The 16,215-nt window shown below is 52.2% G+C and overlaps 1 protein-coding gene across 1 annotated transcript; it reads left to right on the top strand.

Annotated features, from left to right (window-relative positions):
• The first annotated feature begins 2,359 nt into the window (after nucleotides 1-2,359).
• On the top strand, nucleotides 2,360-15,466 carry LOC119102570 (calcium-independent phospholipase A2-gamma-like). Its single transcript, XM_037225973.1, is given in 11 exon segments — nucleotides 2,360-2,460; nucleotides 8,903-9,266; nucleotides 9,495-9,632; nucleotides 10,172-10,326; nucleotides 11,741-11,859; nucleotides 12,407-12,612; nucleotides 12,778-12,874; nucleotides 13,295-13,389; nucleotides 13,770-13,983; nucleotides 14,384-14,487; nucleotides 14,489-15,466. Coding segments are annotated over 10 exon segments (1,623 nt in total). The 5' UTR covers nucleotides 2,360-2,460; nucleotides 8,903-8,921; the 3' UTR covers nucleotides 14,639-15,466.
• Nucleotides 15,467-16,215: the final 749 nt, after the last annotated feature.

Raw genomic sequence — 16,215 nt, 5'->3', positions numbered from 1 at the left:
CCTGGTCTTATAATTTTGTCGTTCGATATGTTATAAAGAAATAAGTAAGGCAAACAGTTCTGCGAGATATATGGTTGTTCCATCGGGTAACCTACATTTTTGTGAGTAGCGGCTGGTAGAGTATCACGCATCCGGTGTGGTTTTCAGCCATGGGGCCATCGGTATATATAAAGCGAAAGTGTGGATACTTTGCGATCATACGATCGAATTTTTGTTGTACATAAGCTGTTCTGCCGGTGCGGTTAGAATCAGTAAAAAGAAACATAACTTTGCGAGGTGCCAGTTGCCAAGGGGCTGCTACTAAGTCAGGTGGCACAGAGGTTCGCGGAAGGACGTAATTTAAACTATGGCAAAACAAAACAGTGATACGTGATACAATTGTAAGGCCCGAGCGACGCTCTGCTGGTCCTAAGTGTGTATGGTGGATAGATGCGGCAATAGATGTGTGGAGGCAAATGTTGGGTGACTTGGATTTTGTCTCATCTTTGTGACATATCTTGTAGTGTGCTCAATATGTCAATAATAGGAAGAACCAACAAATATATAATAACAATGACGTATGCCGGTCAGCACCGCACCTCGATCAAGGGATGTACCTAGAATTCAAACGTGTGACCCATTCGGTGCGGACCTGCTCAACGCGCTTGGACATGGACAACCTCGGGTCGAGAACGATGCCCAGCAATCTGAACGATGAAACAAAAGGAATATTGCGCTAGCACGAGAGAATATGCCGGTGTATCTCGTCGTCTTTTACTGAAAATCATAACGGCTGATTTTTGAGCGAAAAAATAGGGACTATAACGTATTGACCATTGTTGTAACTTGTGAAGGGCGTTTTGGGGGCGTGGCAATGAGTGATCATATTCTTCATCTGAGCACCAAATCGCTGTTATCCGCAAAAAGTGACGAGGATATGCTTGACAGGAGATCATCAAAGAAATCATAAATCATCTGCCGTCATTTTTCAATCAGGAGTAAGACCAGAGGTCACGATTTGCACTGGTTTGAATCCCTGAAACATTGGCTGGAGCCGCTTTGTCAGTCAGGGACTCACAGTGCATAACCGGGGGACATGTCTCGGCTGGTGGCCCCTAGTTGGTCACATATTTTATTTGAAGACAGGCTGGAGGTCCTCTGGAGACCAAAGATCAATGGCTGGATTGGACTCGGCGCCCGGAAATGAGTAAGGGGTCCAATTAGTGTTGGAAAGAGTGGGTCAAAATGAGTTCAAAAACGAACGGTGTCATCCCATGTTTGGTTGAGAACAGTCAAACAAGCTTTGAGATACGGCCAGTGAAAAAAATTATCACAAAGTTTGAGCCTGCAAGCCCGCATTCCCGGAAGCAAGGACGGCGATACCCTGGGTTGTAGTTTGCGTAAAGCCGAGCAGGCGTTGGCCGCTGCAAGTGACGCGAGGCGGCGGGTGCGGCACGCGCGAGAGTGACCGTCGTTGAATGACACTTCCGACTACCTCAGAAAACTATTTCGTTTTTTTCAGAGGTTAGGCTGGACGTGTCCTTTTTTTACGACTTTGCCGTTGTCTTTTCTACAGCTAGAGATCTACAGTAGGATGAAAATAGGAATTTTGCCTTTATTCTCCCAGTCCTACCACCAGATTCCAGCACCACTTCGGGGTACTGTGTGATGCCCAATCTGCTCAATTCATCAATTTAAAAATCGCACAAGTGAAACGGACGCTCGGCTACGTTCTCGGCTACCAGTCTGCTTTTTTGCACTCTGGTCCCAGGCCACGTGCCACCGCGGCGCAAAGCATAACGTACGACACGCACAAACACGCACGACCCGCTGTAGCAACGGAAACTCTCGTACTGGTGGACAACATTGAGTGCTCATCTCCCCTCCCCAGACATTTTGGAAAATTTTGCCCTTAACTTAAAGCGATCGTGCAAGGAAACAAACGACTCAGAGTGGCTGGTAGCTCCTGAGCCTTCTTCCCTCCCTCAGTGTTTGACAACCTCCCTCACTCCTGCGACAAGCGCTGCCCGTTTATTTTTAAGATAACGGTTGTCCTTGACGGGCGGTCTGAACGCCCGCCGTAAATACTTGCGCCTCGCACTCCTGTCTGCTCCTGGGACGTCGCCCAAAGGCAGTACCGCTTCCGCCCTTCTACGTCTCGGCGGGCAGCTGTTTCGAGGTCGCGGCCACAAGTGACGTAGGTGGGTTGTCTCGGGTGCGTCCCCGTTAGTAACCAATCAGATAGTCGCTCGATCGGTTAGCTTGGACTCCCATTGGCAGAGCGGCATGGTTCGACGAAACGGCGACGAATTACGTTTGTTTTACAACTACGATGCTGAGAGTGGGGTCGCGGTGGAACCCAGGGTCGCGGACCATCAACCGGGAAGGCGCTGCAGTCATAACAGAGGGCGCGGGTGGGCGGGAGGTGGAGCCTGGAGGTGTGAAACGGCAGCTGGGATAGGTGACGTGCAGGTGGCGTAGGTGAGGGTCTGACGTTTTACGAAAATGGATGGAATGTATGTGAGATTTTCTTAAGGATAAGTAAGTTTTTTTTTCGTCAGGCGTGCCATTGTTGCGGTTTGTTTCGCCCGTCTTGTGTGCTGCGAACTTTGAAAAGGAGCAAGGTGGAAGTCGGTTGCAAATGGGCTCAAACTTTTGGGTTAAGTATTGTCCAGAAAGTATGTTAATAATCAGATAAGTTGCCATCAGGGAGTGACCTAGCTATTTCTCTTAGTGAATTGTTTACTGTAGTCTGCCAATAAATACCTAAGTGCTGACATCAATTGAGGTGGGTAGGTAGGTATGTAGGTGCCCTCCATTAACAAAGCAACCAGGTCTATATGACAATGCCTCTCACAATGTGCATGCATACACTGCATTCAGTTCCATTTGAACTGCATTGCCTGCTTGTTGTATACAGGTTGCATGCTCAAACCCATCACTTGCTGATAAAATGTTCTCGAATTAAGAAATTATTGACATTACAGACCTTTTAGTCTCCTGCGTAGCAGTCCTGCAGTTTCCCTGGGTGTCAAAATGATATGCTTTTTTACTAATGGGTCAGGGGTGTGGTCAAGTGGTCTAGATCCCTCCTCTCCCCTGAGCTTAGAGGTTTATATTATAAGGTAGGCAGTGCTGCATGGATTGGGTCCAAAGTAGATGTCTGTACATTTTTACAAGTTTTACAAGTTACATTTACAAGTTTTACATTACTTTACAGACAATCTTTGGTTGCAGGTTTATAATTGCCAGTGAATAGCAGTGCTCATGGCCTGTAGGCCATGTCTGTCAATGACAAAGAGCACTCAGACTCACTCCACCAGCTGCAGGTGGATGTTGGGTGGATCCAAAGGCAGATGCTCAATCCAGCTGGGCTATGAGGACTGCATGTGCACCTATAAATAACAGGCAGGGCATAGATGTATAATGGATTAATGGGGTACCACTCCATCCAATACAAACATGCTTGGCCATGGATAGTGCAGGAAGTATATTTTGGGGATATGTATGCATGTTAAGTGGGCAATCTAACCCAAATTATTAGGATATTGTGCATGGTTTTTATTAAACTTAACAACCACAAGGTGAATAATGGGAGGGTCATTGCTGATACATTTAGAATGTCCTACACACTATACAGTGCATTATTTTTCCAAGAGTTTTCATGATGTACATGATGGAGTGGTGTTTGCACAATCCTGTTCAAAAATATTTTCAAAATTCAGTTGATGCATTAGCTGTGGGCTTGCTTGGCAGGAAAATTATGTGGTAGACATGCAAGGTAGTGAAAAAAACACCAGCAACTAACTGAAAAGGAGCAGGGCAACTAGTATATAAAATGTCAATTTAGCTCATATGTTTCAGTTTGCCTACTTGATTTTTTCTTTGATATCAGTAAATGTAGTCCCATGATTTTTCGATAAAGCAGTCTGCTTTTTTGGCAGCATTTTGTTTCATCTGTGAGTGATGGTGATAAACAACCTGCTGCCATTCAGTCTGAAATTTGGCTGCATTCTCGAGAAAACGTGCAGATAGGTTCAGCCTAGTGCCAAAGCAATCATATGATAACCATTTCAATGCCTGAAATTGTGTGAAGACTACAGGTAAGGTCACCCTGTCTGCTCAGAAATATAGAATGGAAAGAAAGGGCCTTCTGGAGCACATGGAAACATTTCCTCATAGGAGAAAACATAAGCTCATGTTCTGAATCACATTCACAGCAAAAGTGGTTTCATGCCCATCTAAGTAAAATATTATTGTAGATCACTTCATTTGATTATACTCTCTGTAGTGGTCATTAGCACACAAAAAGGACTTGTGCACTTCTACATGGTCCATATGTGCTGATTCTGAGCCCAAAGGCGGCAGTGCATCCAGAGGGAAAGGGAGACTCATGGCATCATGTCTCCCTTGTCTTGGGGGTGGCCAGACACAGCTGGGACCAAGGGCCTGGTTAGTTTTCAGCAGCTTAAAACTCTGACATTGCTTCATCAGCATAGCAGCTGGCTGTCAAGGCAATAAAACATGATCCATACCATTGAAGGTCTCTCTGTGAAAATGGAGACCTTACAAGTTGCAGGCAAGAAATCTGGCCCCTTCAGTTAAAAAGGTCCCTTATGCTGTGATTTTGCCACCTGGGCAAGTGGTCATGTTAGTGCTCAACAGTACTGTTTGTTGTCAACATTCAGCAGAAGAACTGTCCTAAAACAGGCCCAAAAACCTTTGGAGATGACACCATGGTTTGATGACCTGACATGACTGTGGTTGGTAGTTTTGCAAAACATGCTTACTGAATGCATCATCAACAAAGACAAGTTTCATGGCATTGCCATTTGCCATCTCGTCAGGGGTAGTTAACTATTCAGTTGGGGAGGGAAGGGAAAGGCTTCAGTCCCCCAACATTGATTCCGGGGGTCCAGCCCTTTAACATCGAGAAAAAAGTGGGCCAAATCCGGAGAGAAGTCTCTCTTTTAGCGCATTTTGGGGTGGATATTGCCATTCTCCACGCCACCCACACTCATTGGACAAAACTACCCTCCTGCGGCTAGCCTAAATCAGGCGCTTGTGGTGAGCCGTCACCGTCTCGCGGGAGGGATATCCAGAGCGCTGCTTGTTGCGAAAGAAGGAAGGGGGACCTGGGGCCTGAATCTAAAGAAATTTGCAACCAGGGAACCGAGAGGTATGATGCTATTAGAAGCCTGGCACCTCGTTAGACTCTGCGTGGTACAGTAAACGGTAACGGCAGCGCGGTAGGCTTAACCCATGGGATGGTATATTTATTACGGACGTTCTCCACAACAAACATACACGAACATGTCGGGGCAAAGGGCCATGGTATTATCTCTGGAAGTTTGCGGATTCATTTCACGACAGTCCTTCGACGTATGTTGGCAGCGAATGACGCTGGGCTGCAGCGTGGCCAGGATTTCGCCCAGGAGGTAGGCAAATCGTGACATAGGGTATCGTTTCAGTTGAGGGACCCAACGTCCCCGCTGTAAGGGCCCTGCTTTTGGACTCTGGGACCTCGAAAGGATTTGGATTTCACTAGAGTGTTTCAAGGACCCGTTTTTATGTTATAATAATAGCCTTCGGGCGGCTTAAACTGCTGCAAAATACAGAAACCTTCGGCCCCAGTTAGGCCCCCACCACCACGCGGGTGAGGACCCACCTGGCAGACATGGTCTCAAAGCCCCCCCCCCCCTGCCTCAGAAACCTTCGGCCCCAGTTAGGCCCCCACCACCACGTGGGCGAGGACCCACTTGGCGGACATGATCTCAAAGCCTCCCCCCCCGCCCGAGGCGGTGCTGTTGGCGTGGAATCTGCGTACAGAGACAGTTTATACATGTACAGGCCATTTTTGGTACGCCAACGAATATTGCAGACAGTGCATATCAAGCATTTGACCTATATCAGTTATCTTTTTATGTTAGGTGGATACCAGATCTCTTGCAGCGAACCTGATTCAGAACACGTCTTAGTGTTTTCCCCTTTAACTCAAAGTATTCCCAGACCCGTTGCCCCATATATATTTTTTTTGGCTCCATAGCTCAGGAGATATGACAACCTGGCATGTAGGGTCATGGAGCGATTTGACACGTTTATATCGATCATCGCTAGATTTCTTAGGCGTGATGCTGTTCTAATTTACGCCGTTTTTTGTGCATTAGGCAACTTTGGGGCCAAACAGCGGTGGATTGCTTACCATGATCGCGCTGGGCATAACGAAACGCTGCGGAGTGGAAGCAGACTGCTTTGTAGCCAAAATACTGGGACTCAGGCCATAGATCGGAGGGAAAACTTTCAAATACACGAATTCGAACAGCACCGTCCTATCCGGGTTTCATGCTTCAGTGACCATTTTAGTTTCTTACGCCGCCCTGTATATCTACTAGACAAGTTTCGTTGCCTCCTAGGCGGGCCGACAGAGAAGGCCTTACCCGATTATTGTAGCTTTTAGGAGGATGTGATTTGCACAAGTCACCTCGATAACCGTTTTTCTTACTTCGGACTCCCCGGTCGCGGTCGCTGCGATGTCATTCATGCGTTTTAACGCATGCAACGATAGCAGGTGGCTGGACATTAATATGAAAGGAACGGCCTAACACCTGGGTTGTACGCCTTCTTGGGATTGAACCTTACCAGTGTCTGCTTATCCGGGTGGGGAAGGGGGGGGGGGGGGGCGGCGGGCATACTGCTCCCCACCACCGTTGCGGTGGAGAAGAACCATCCATTTGCCCCTCCCCCGCCCTTCATAACTTGAGGGGCCCACAGTAGGCCAATGGATCTGTGAGGATAATAATTATCCTAATGAACCGGCACTGCTTAAATAAGTGTAGAGGACCCATCCCCTCTCTACAAAAGGGTCCATCTTTAGATTCCTATTTGCTCATATTTTTGAACGATTTTCAGTACCCTAGTGATAAGGGGCCTCTGGTGCAGCTCATGTTGAGATGGCTTAAGCAAACGTTCGGATGTAATGAATGGCTTACATTACATTACGTTCATTGCAACGGTTAAGGCTGTGTGTCTCTTCTTAGACTTCTGAGGACATCACTGATGTTTTTTCCTCTATAAATCAACTCAGTATACATAGTTCTGCCCGAGGGCCAACCCCTCGCCAGAATCGGCCCAGCACATTTCAAAATCTCAGCGTGGTGACCTAATGACTTCCCCACAATTTAGGTACGATTTTCCATGTGAAAATTGGTGCTTAGATTTCGTTATGATTTAGTGCTCTTCATTATTTGTGTCGGCCCGACCTTCTCATTCTCTTTTGCACCATCCTGCATCCTCACGACGCCCCGCTTGTTCGCGGTAGACTCCATGCGCTAGCCACAAGTGGGCGGAGAGGCCCCTGGAAGTGGCCTCGACCGGGCGCCCAGCGCATACCCCGCAGAGGGGTCCTTGCGCGGTCTAAAGCCTGACGGCTGCCTCCCCCCCCCCCCCTCAGGTGCATGCAGTCCTGCCCCACCGTTACCCAGTCTCCTTCATCCCAAAGCATTGAAATGATCATGGCTAGTGGAAAGAGCTCTGATTCAAATAACCAAATAACCGCATCTTGGTATCATTTTATTATTCCAGAAGCGCAAGTGTTTTACAAATGCGGAAGGTTACCCGGAAATATAACTATTTATCTGTCTAAATTTGAACTTTTTTGTTTGTTTGTTTTTTTGGTTTGAATTGAATTTGTTTGAAATATGTCAAAATATTCTTAGGTCTCTGTTTCGTAAATCCAGTAGATTTAGGTTCGAATGGCGATGGCTGCCGACCACACAATCGTCTGACGTGCAGTTATATATCAGGGCGCAAGACGACATAATACGCATATCAATATAATTACACCATAATGGAGATATCAGATAAGGTTAACCGTCAAGAGATAACAAGGACATCAATTTTAATTATCTTTCGGTCCAAACTACGCTGTCATCGCTTTCTAACTGCACTTCACTTCTTCCCTACAGTTCTCGCGACCGCCATCGTCATGACAACCGCAGTGGCACATCTACTGGTGCGAATAAAAGGACCTTCGTGATCGGCTCAGCCGGCATCAAGGGACTGTTGCCGAGAAGCGCATCGGTTGAAATTTGAATCAGTGCGTCACTTTGGACCATGTGATGATACTCCTATTCCCTAGGCCAAAGAGCACATCGAAAAGAGCCACTTTGTTCAACGCCATAGGGGAGAAATCAAAGCCATAGTGCAGAGTGTCGTTAAAGTCACACGATAATAGCTTCTTGCTCGCTTGTCTTTCCTGCTGGAAGAGCGTTTCAAGCTTCTGTAGCAGTAATTACACAAATGTTTTGACGAATTAGTGTGTTGCAAGCATTAAATAATACACGTTGGAAAAAGGAATATTACTTTCATAGTGGTGAGCGGGGATTTCGGTGAGATTTCTTTCTCAGGAGCGGCTACTTAAAATGGAAGTCCTGAGTTACTCGAAAGTTTTCAAGAAATTTGATATCTGTTAAAACTGGTATTTAGTCACCCAGGCATCCGTGATGCCATGATAATGTCATTCAGATCCCGCCATTCCGTTGGCTATGCGTCGATCAAGGTCAATAAAGGTGTAATTGTCGAATCGCTCATATCTTGCGTTTGTGAGCACAATTTCCAGATCTTGTTGCTTATTCATTGTTGTGCAAGGCATGATGACACCATCAGATGATGACATATTGAGGAGCATACTGCTAGATAGATAAATTGCGTTGTCTAGAGCAGGCTTTTCAATTTAATGACAGTACCAAAAGTTATAACTGAGCTTGTTCCATATTTGGTGCTCATTAGAAATTTTGAAATGTGGAACACTCCCTTTAGCTTGCGATCTCACTCGCAATTAAGTATGTGCTCCATTTTCCACTCTTGCTTGGCAGCAAAGTAACTTGGACCGCTTCTGTATGATGATGAATGTGTCTTGTTTCAGACAGTCCTCATTCACAAGGATGTCTTCCGGGTCCCAGCTGAGGAACACCTCTCTTCATCTGCGTTTAACTCAAGTCTTTAGGGATCTAGTTCAAAAAGCTATAGGAGAAGCACAGGCTTCCAATCATATACAAAGAGTCACGGATGATGTGAAGGGTTTGTCATCTTCATCATTATCCTCAGCCGTTAGTAGTCAGGAAAATAAAGACAATCTTTCTGTGGAGTCACCAACGCCTCCAGTGGAATCCCAAGAAGCTCCGAACTCGACCAAATCATGGCAAACATACATGAAACTGATGAAACCAAGTGATAAACCCGAACCGTCAGCTGTTCCAAAGTGGAAGCTTGAAGTGGCTTCTGCCAGGGTAAGCATGTGGTAGTTTGTTCCTGTGCTTGCCCGTGTGAAACGAACTAATTGATACTTCATACATTATTGTTAAACTTTTATCCAATTAACAAGCGTCGCTCAGTTCTTTGTCGTCAGCGAACTAGGATAGATAAAACATCTTGTCCCGCACCTGTGGCTCATAAGACGTGGTTACCAACGCGGCGGACGCGGCCTGGCGCAGTCCTTACGCGAGCGCCTCCGGCAGGGCGGCATTGACGCGCGCACCCGCCACCTTGTGGACATGGTGCGCTCAGCCCAGACGGACATGTCGCGCTCGCGGCGCGTGGAGGACCTGATCCGCCACCTGCGGCAGTACCCCGAGTCCTCCAATCTGGCCTTCATGGTGAGCATCGCCGTACTGTGGCCACTTCGCTTTCGGTTTGCGAGCATTTCGCAGTTTGGAGCAACACACGAGCGAGTAAGTCGTGAGCCTACATTCACACTTCCTGAGCTTTGCGAACTGGATCTCCTCAGCCATGGGTTGTTGGGATTTATCGCGTAATAGCATAGCCAAAGTTGCCAGGTCTGGGTATGGAAGTCCGAGTCTCGTCGGGTTTGCTGGCATCTTGCCAGTTCAGGAAGGTGTTGCCAGACTGGTGCCTTGTTGGTTAGCAATTCTTAATGGTGTACATGCAGATCAGAATAATGTGCTACTCGTAATTGACCTGCAATTGGCGGCTATGCAGGCCTTCGGCCACCGTGTGCGGACTTGTGAACCTTGGACACCGTGAACACACCGCGATCGTCACCTCCGTGCTGCTCCGTCTGCTGTTTCCTGCTTCAAGGGGATCGCTGACACGTCGCATCTCAGTGGATCGGAGGCTCCAAGTCCTGGTTTTTGGTCACACTAACGGATCGTCCGACCGTGTCTTACCGCTTTAGGAGGGCGCCGTGTCATCCCTGCTGATGATGTCGGAGCGGACGAGTGACTCGGTGGTGCAGATGCAGCTGCGGGAGGCGCTGGCCATGCTTGGCCACGTGTGGCCCGTGCCGGGCCGCGGCATCCGCATCCTCAGCATAGACGGCGGTGGCATCAGGTGGGACAGCGCTGGCCGGCTTGACTGAGCCGGCTGCCCCCACCCCGCCAGGCTGCACACTGGGAGGGAGAGCGGGGTCGCCGACCCTCCAGCAGCTACGGGGCTCAGAGGAGGGGTGGCTCGACCCTCCTGGTGCACATTATCTGATGCCCGATGTTGGTTTCCAGCTTTCACTTCTCCCTCGTGAGGATGGGACCCTGGAACCTGGTTCCTGACAGTTCTCTCGTTAATTACATCCCCGGGCTCCTGGCTCATGTTGGCAGCTTGGTAAGCGTCAAACCCTGGCTCCTGGTTCTTGCATATTGATACACCATGTCAATTTGCACTGATTTTTGGCAATAATTCCGCCTAAGAACCTGACCTTCGCTGGTTCCCGGACTTTGTGCTTGATTGTGGCTATGGTTCGATCCTGGGTGCAATTCTAGGCAGGATCTTGGCTCTTGCTGGATCTCTGGCAATAGCCTAGGCTGGATTTCGGCATAGCTCGTGGCCAGGTATTAGCTCATAGTGGATCCGCGTGCATATCCAAAGCTGATCTTGTCTCCTATCGGACCTCTTGGTGTCGTGCCAAGTTTGATCCGGGTTTTTGCTGGTTCCCATAGCACAATACAGTGCTGAATCCTGGCTGTTGCTGGATCTCCAGCTAGATTCCAAGCTGGTTCCTGTCTTTCCTGGTATAAAAACCGGAAATCACGAACTGGCTCCCCGGAAGCAATCCTCGAAACTAAGCGCGTCTCTGTTCCTGGAACAGGTGCCACCACGGAAGCAACAAAATAGGGGCGGAATTATTGGTATTGCTTAAGTTTCGTGTGCCGTGTCAAAGGCGCGATCCGTCCTGGGAGGTACGGTGATGTTTGGTGTGGCATCATGACCAACTCGGACTTCAGACCGCTGCTGGATATTTGCACCACCCTGTCGGTCAGGGGCAGTCTCATGCGAGGATCACACCAAATTATGAGGTGTAATGCCATGAAGTGGACTTATACAGATCGTACCCAATCGGCTTTTTACTATTGACTTGATTTATTTTCTGTGGGAGCTGCACTTTGCTACGCCCACGTATAAGATATATATAAAATGTACCATACGCATTTCCTATGACTGTAACACCAGCAGTTAAATAATTTGATGCGAAGTCATCTGTCGAGTTAGGTGGTGTGAGTTTGTTGATTCCGTTAGGATTGACCAGAGCTACGGCTTGTTGCCTGATTTTTGGGACCCGGCGATTAGTTCCAGAGATAACAGGGATCAAATATTGTACCCCGTCCCCCGGCGGTCTCCTGTGGCCACATGGCCCAGGCGGTGCCGGGTGAACCTAACCAGCGTGTGGCCGACTGGAACGGAGCACAGATGAGGGACCGCTCGCCGACTGGCTGCCGGGCCTGTGCGTCTGACAGCGCGTCCCGCCCGGCAGGGGGATCCTGGCCATCGAGCTGCTGCGCGAACTGGAGCGGCTCAGTGGTCAGCCCATCTACCAGATGTTCGACCTGATCTGCGGCGTCAGCACCGGCGCCCTGCTGGCCGCCCTGCTCGGTAAGATGGCCAGCCCCGGTGGTGTCGCCCCGCGCCTTCGCCACGCTGCGTCACGCACGGCCAGGTCTCGCGTCGCCTGACGCGGCCGAGGCGCGAGCGGTCCCAACCGGTCTGATGACGCTGCACACGTGTATCGTCTGTGTATTTGCAATTATGGTTAAATCGGCCGCACTGGCAGGCTGTCCGGTGTACGTGATCTGGTAAACACCGGGATTGCGCGGCGCCGCGGTGTGTGTCGCGGCACAGACCACTGGGTGCCCCCTCCCCCTCTCCACTCCCACCACTTGCTCCCTGCCCCACGCCACCATCGACCCCGGTGTGTATGTGGCGCCACAGACCACTGGGTGCCCCTTCGTGCTCCCGCACCCTGCCCCGCTGACGCCGCGGTGTGCGTCGCGTCACAGACTACTGAGTGCCACCTTGTGCCCCCGCTCCCCGCCCTGCTCCGTCATTGACGCCGCGGTGTGTGCCGTGTCACAGACCACTGGGTGCCCCGCGTGCTCCCGCTCCCTGCCCCGCCCCGTCACCGACGCCGCACCACCGGCAGGTCCGCTGAAGCGTTCGCTGGACGACGTCGAGGAGCTCTACACACGACTGGGCACCGAGGTGTTTCAGCAGACGCGCCTGCGGGGCACCACTAAGCTGCTCTGGCAGCACAGCTACTACGACACGGACGCGTGGCGTAACATCCTGCAGCGCCACCTGGGCGAGACGCGCCTGATCGCCCTCTCCCGCGACCCCGACGTGCCCAAGGCAGGTGCCGCGCTGGGACGTGCCGGCGTGGAAGCTCGGTCGAGCAGCGTATGGGCGGGCGTGCCCTCCGTGTCCGAGTGTTTCGGGAATCCTTCCACGGTTTGAGGGCGTCGCACGCAGCGCTGTCGCACGTGTCGGCTGGTAACGGGGCGGTGTGTGCACCAGATGGCGGCCGTCTCGACGCTGGTGAGCAGCGAGCAGCTGCAGGCTTTCATCTTCCGCAGCTACAACCACCCGCACCACGTGCAATCGCAGTACCAGGGTACGTGCGTGGGTGACTGCACGCAGCCACGCCCCGTGCACGCGCGCCCGGTGATGGACGGACTCCTTCAGGCTTTTGCGTACGGCTCTTTCTGCGGGCACCAGCCAACCTTATGTTTGGCAAGTCCCCCGCCACGTGATGCGCCAGGGTACGGCTCTTTCTGCGGGCACCAGCCAGCCTTATATCTGGCAAGTCCCCCGCCACGTGATGCGCCAGGGTACGGCTCTTTCTGCGGGCACCAGCCAGCCTTATATTTGGCAGGTCCCCCGCCACGTGATTCTGTTTGACAGCGTGCAGTCGGTGACGTGTTTCGAGTTTGTGGTTATCTGAGCTCTGGAAGGTCGTCTGCCGGGCTCTGGAGCACGTCGGAGTCGCCGAACCCTCCATTTAGGGTTGCTCGGAGCAGACTTGCTGTTCCAGGCGGCAGCCAGTACAAGATCTGGGAGGCGATCCAGGCGTCGGCCGCTGCACCGGGCTACTTCCAGGAGTGCCGAATCGGGGACATGCTGCACCAGGTGGGGCGCCCTGGAGGGTCAGCCGAGGCTGGTGCCAGTTGTAACTGGAAACAGACATGTCATCGCAAATGGTGCCCAAACATGTCGGAATTCGCAACACAACAGGGGTGGTGAACATGTTGAATGTTAGCTATATGTACTGTCAAGGCGGGTCTCTCGGATGATACGTAGCGGGTTATCCAAGCCGACCGTTCAGAGCGTTTTTTCCGGAGAACGTTCCGGCTCGGATCTGAAAATCCTGCCTGCCAAGCCCGTGACCCCACGTCGTAGGATCGAGTGAGCCCCATCGAACTGCCCTGAGAAAGCCGCGTGTTCCGCCCCCGCCGCTGCCGCCGTTGCGCTGCCCGCGCCAGCCTCCGACGTTCGCTACCGCGCCTCAGGACGGCGGCATCCTGGTGAACAACCCGGCAGCGATCGCGATCCACGAGGCGCGCCAGCTGTGGCCGCGCGAGCCGCTGCAGTGCGTCGTCTCGCTGGGCACCGGTCGGTTCGCGCCGAACTCGCTCAGCACGCTGCCGGTCGCCGCCAGTGCCGACTACACCTCCTGGGTCACCAAGATCAGGAAGTTCGTCGACAGCGCCACCGATACAGAGGGTGAGCGGTGCACGCGCGTTGTGGGGTGCCTCGCCGTGCTGGTGGTTGCATCTCCCCCTTCGCGGAACCCGGCACGAGATGTCGATGCCGAATGACCTGAGCTGTCGGACGCGTCGTCAGCCCCGATGTCGATACTGTACTGACGCGGGCGTGACATTGCCTGTCGCTGCCGTTAGGAACGTGTTTGAACCATTCTACTTCACGACTGTGTTGGGCATGATGCCAATCTAGTCTCCGAAGTGGCCACTAACGCCCGAAGTTCAACCACACGGCCATGTCGTTATCATTCTCACGCTGATCGATTCCACCATGGCGAGTGCGCTGTCCCTCCTGACTGGGCGTGGGCTCTGGCTTGGCGTGGTGCGCACCTGATTCCCGGTGTCGGGCCGTCTGTCTCCAGGCGTAAACACCATCCTGACGGAACTCCTGCCGACGCACACCTACTTCCGCCTGAACCCCTACCTCAGCCAGAGCGTGACGCTCGACGACAGCTGCCCGCTCAAGCTTGGCGCAGTTGAAGGAGGACGCGCGTATGTACGTGCGCAAGAACGGCTTCAAGCTGGGTAGGGCGGTGACCGAGCTTGGTCGCCAGCGGCGCCGCCACCAGCAGCTCGTCGACTGGGTGCAGCGCCGACGCGACACGTACGCCGTCTAGCCGGCGCCGCCTACGGCAGGGACCGCGGCCGGTGTCCAGCGGCCTCGCTGACGAGCGGGTGTGGTGAGCTCGCCGGCGGCGGCGCGGCACCGTCCGCGAAACGATACGCGGCGAACGGAAGGACCCCGACGAATTGCGGCCTGTCGGTTGTTGATGGCTGGTGGCTCGTGAAGTTTGTCAGGTTCTGAAAATGGAGTCGGCTCGGCTCTGCCGACTTGTACTCAGTACGGGTTCCCTTACAAGTACCGGCCACTGCGCTGAGCCTCACGGGCGACCGAACCTGTTGCGGTGGGCGCTGCTCCCCACATGATGATTGGGTGATTATTAATTGATTGGTGTCAAATCTTGACAGCGTCGCCGAGAAACCTTGCACGGGTTAGTCCTTTTGCCGTCGCATGATGTTTGCGAGGCTAGAGTTTTATCTCCTGCGTAGCTGCGGACGGTGCGTGGTCCTATCTCAAGGTTCGCTACGATCACATCACTCACAGAGCGTCGGGAGGGGTAGAACACGTATTTGCTTTTAGCTACCGCCAATGTCACTCTCAGGTTGCTTTAGCTTCTGTTAAGTTTGCTCTGGCTCCTCACTGCAAGTAGCAGCCAGTGACTTGCATGGGCGATCGCTGCGGTGATATGTGTGGAGCCCACGTGGTGTTCCTGTTCGGCAACTGAAATCAGCGGTGAGCGGCCCCGGGCGGTCTGTGCTGTGGTATGCATGTGTTGTGCTCTCATGATGTTCGTGTTAGGCGTCCTAGTCTCGTGTATGTGATGACTGACCAAGTACCTGAAATGCCTGAGAGGAAAAATGCAAAGCACGAAACAACACGTGTCTTAGGTGATATTTCAATCATCGGACCAGTCCGCCGCTCATGCCATCGACATTACTTCTTTCAAATTATCAACGTCGCGCTCGGCTTTTTATCGTGGGAAGACCTCGAGCATTTCGTTCCCGCTCATCAGCGCTCTCGCCGATGGAAAGTGCAGTGCTAACTGGCGCTCCCCATGGAAGCTGCTAGCCCGGTGCTGACCGGCACTCTCGATGGAAACTGTTCGCCCGGTGCTGACCGGCGCTCTCGATAGAAGCTGTTCGCCCGGTGCTGACCGGCACTCTCGATGGAGGCTGTTAGCTCTGTGCTGACCGGCGCTCCCGATGGAGGCTGTTAGCTCTGTGCTGACCGGCACTCCCGATGGAGGCTGTTAGCCCTGTGCTGACCGGCGCTCCCGATGGAGGTTGTTAGCTCTGTGCTGACCGGCGCTCCCGATGAAGGCTGTTCGCCCGGTGCTGACCGGCGCTCCTGATGGAGGCTGTTAGCTCTGTGCTGACCGGCGCTCCCGATGGAGGCTGTTAGCTCTGTGCTGACCGGCGCTCCCGATGGAGGCTGTTAGCTCTGTGCTGACCGGCGCTCCCGATGGAGGCTGTTAGCTCTGTGCTGACCGGCGCTCCCGATGGAGGCTGTTAGCTCTGTGCTGACCGGCGCTCCCGATGGAGGCTGTTAGCTCTGTGCTGACCGGCGCTCCCGATGGAGGCTGTTAGCTCAGTCCAGCACGTAGCGAAGTTCTGGCCGTGATCCGCGTTGGGA

Source organism: Pollicipes pollicipes, unplaced genomic scaffold (assembly GCF_011947565.3).
Source record: "Pollicipes pollicipes isolate AB1234 unplaced genomic scaffold, Ppol_2.1 Scaffold_5724;HRSCAF=6776_pilon_pilon_pilon, whole genome shotgun sequence".
Taxonomy (NCBI): domain Eukaryota; kingdom Metazoa; phylum Arthropoda; class Thecostraca; order Pollicipedomorpha; family Pollicipedidae; genus Pollicipes; species Pollicipes pollicipes.
This window is presented reverse-complemented; position numbering and strand designations above follow the sequence as displayed.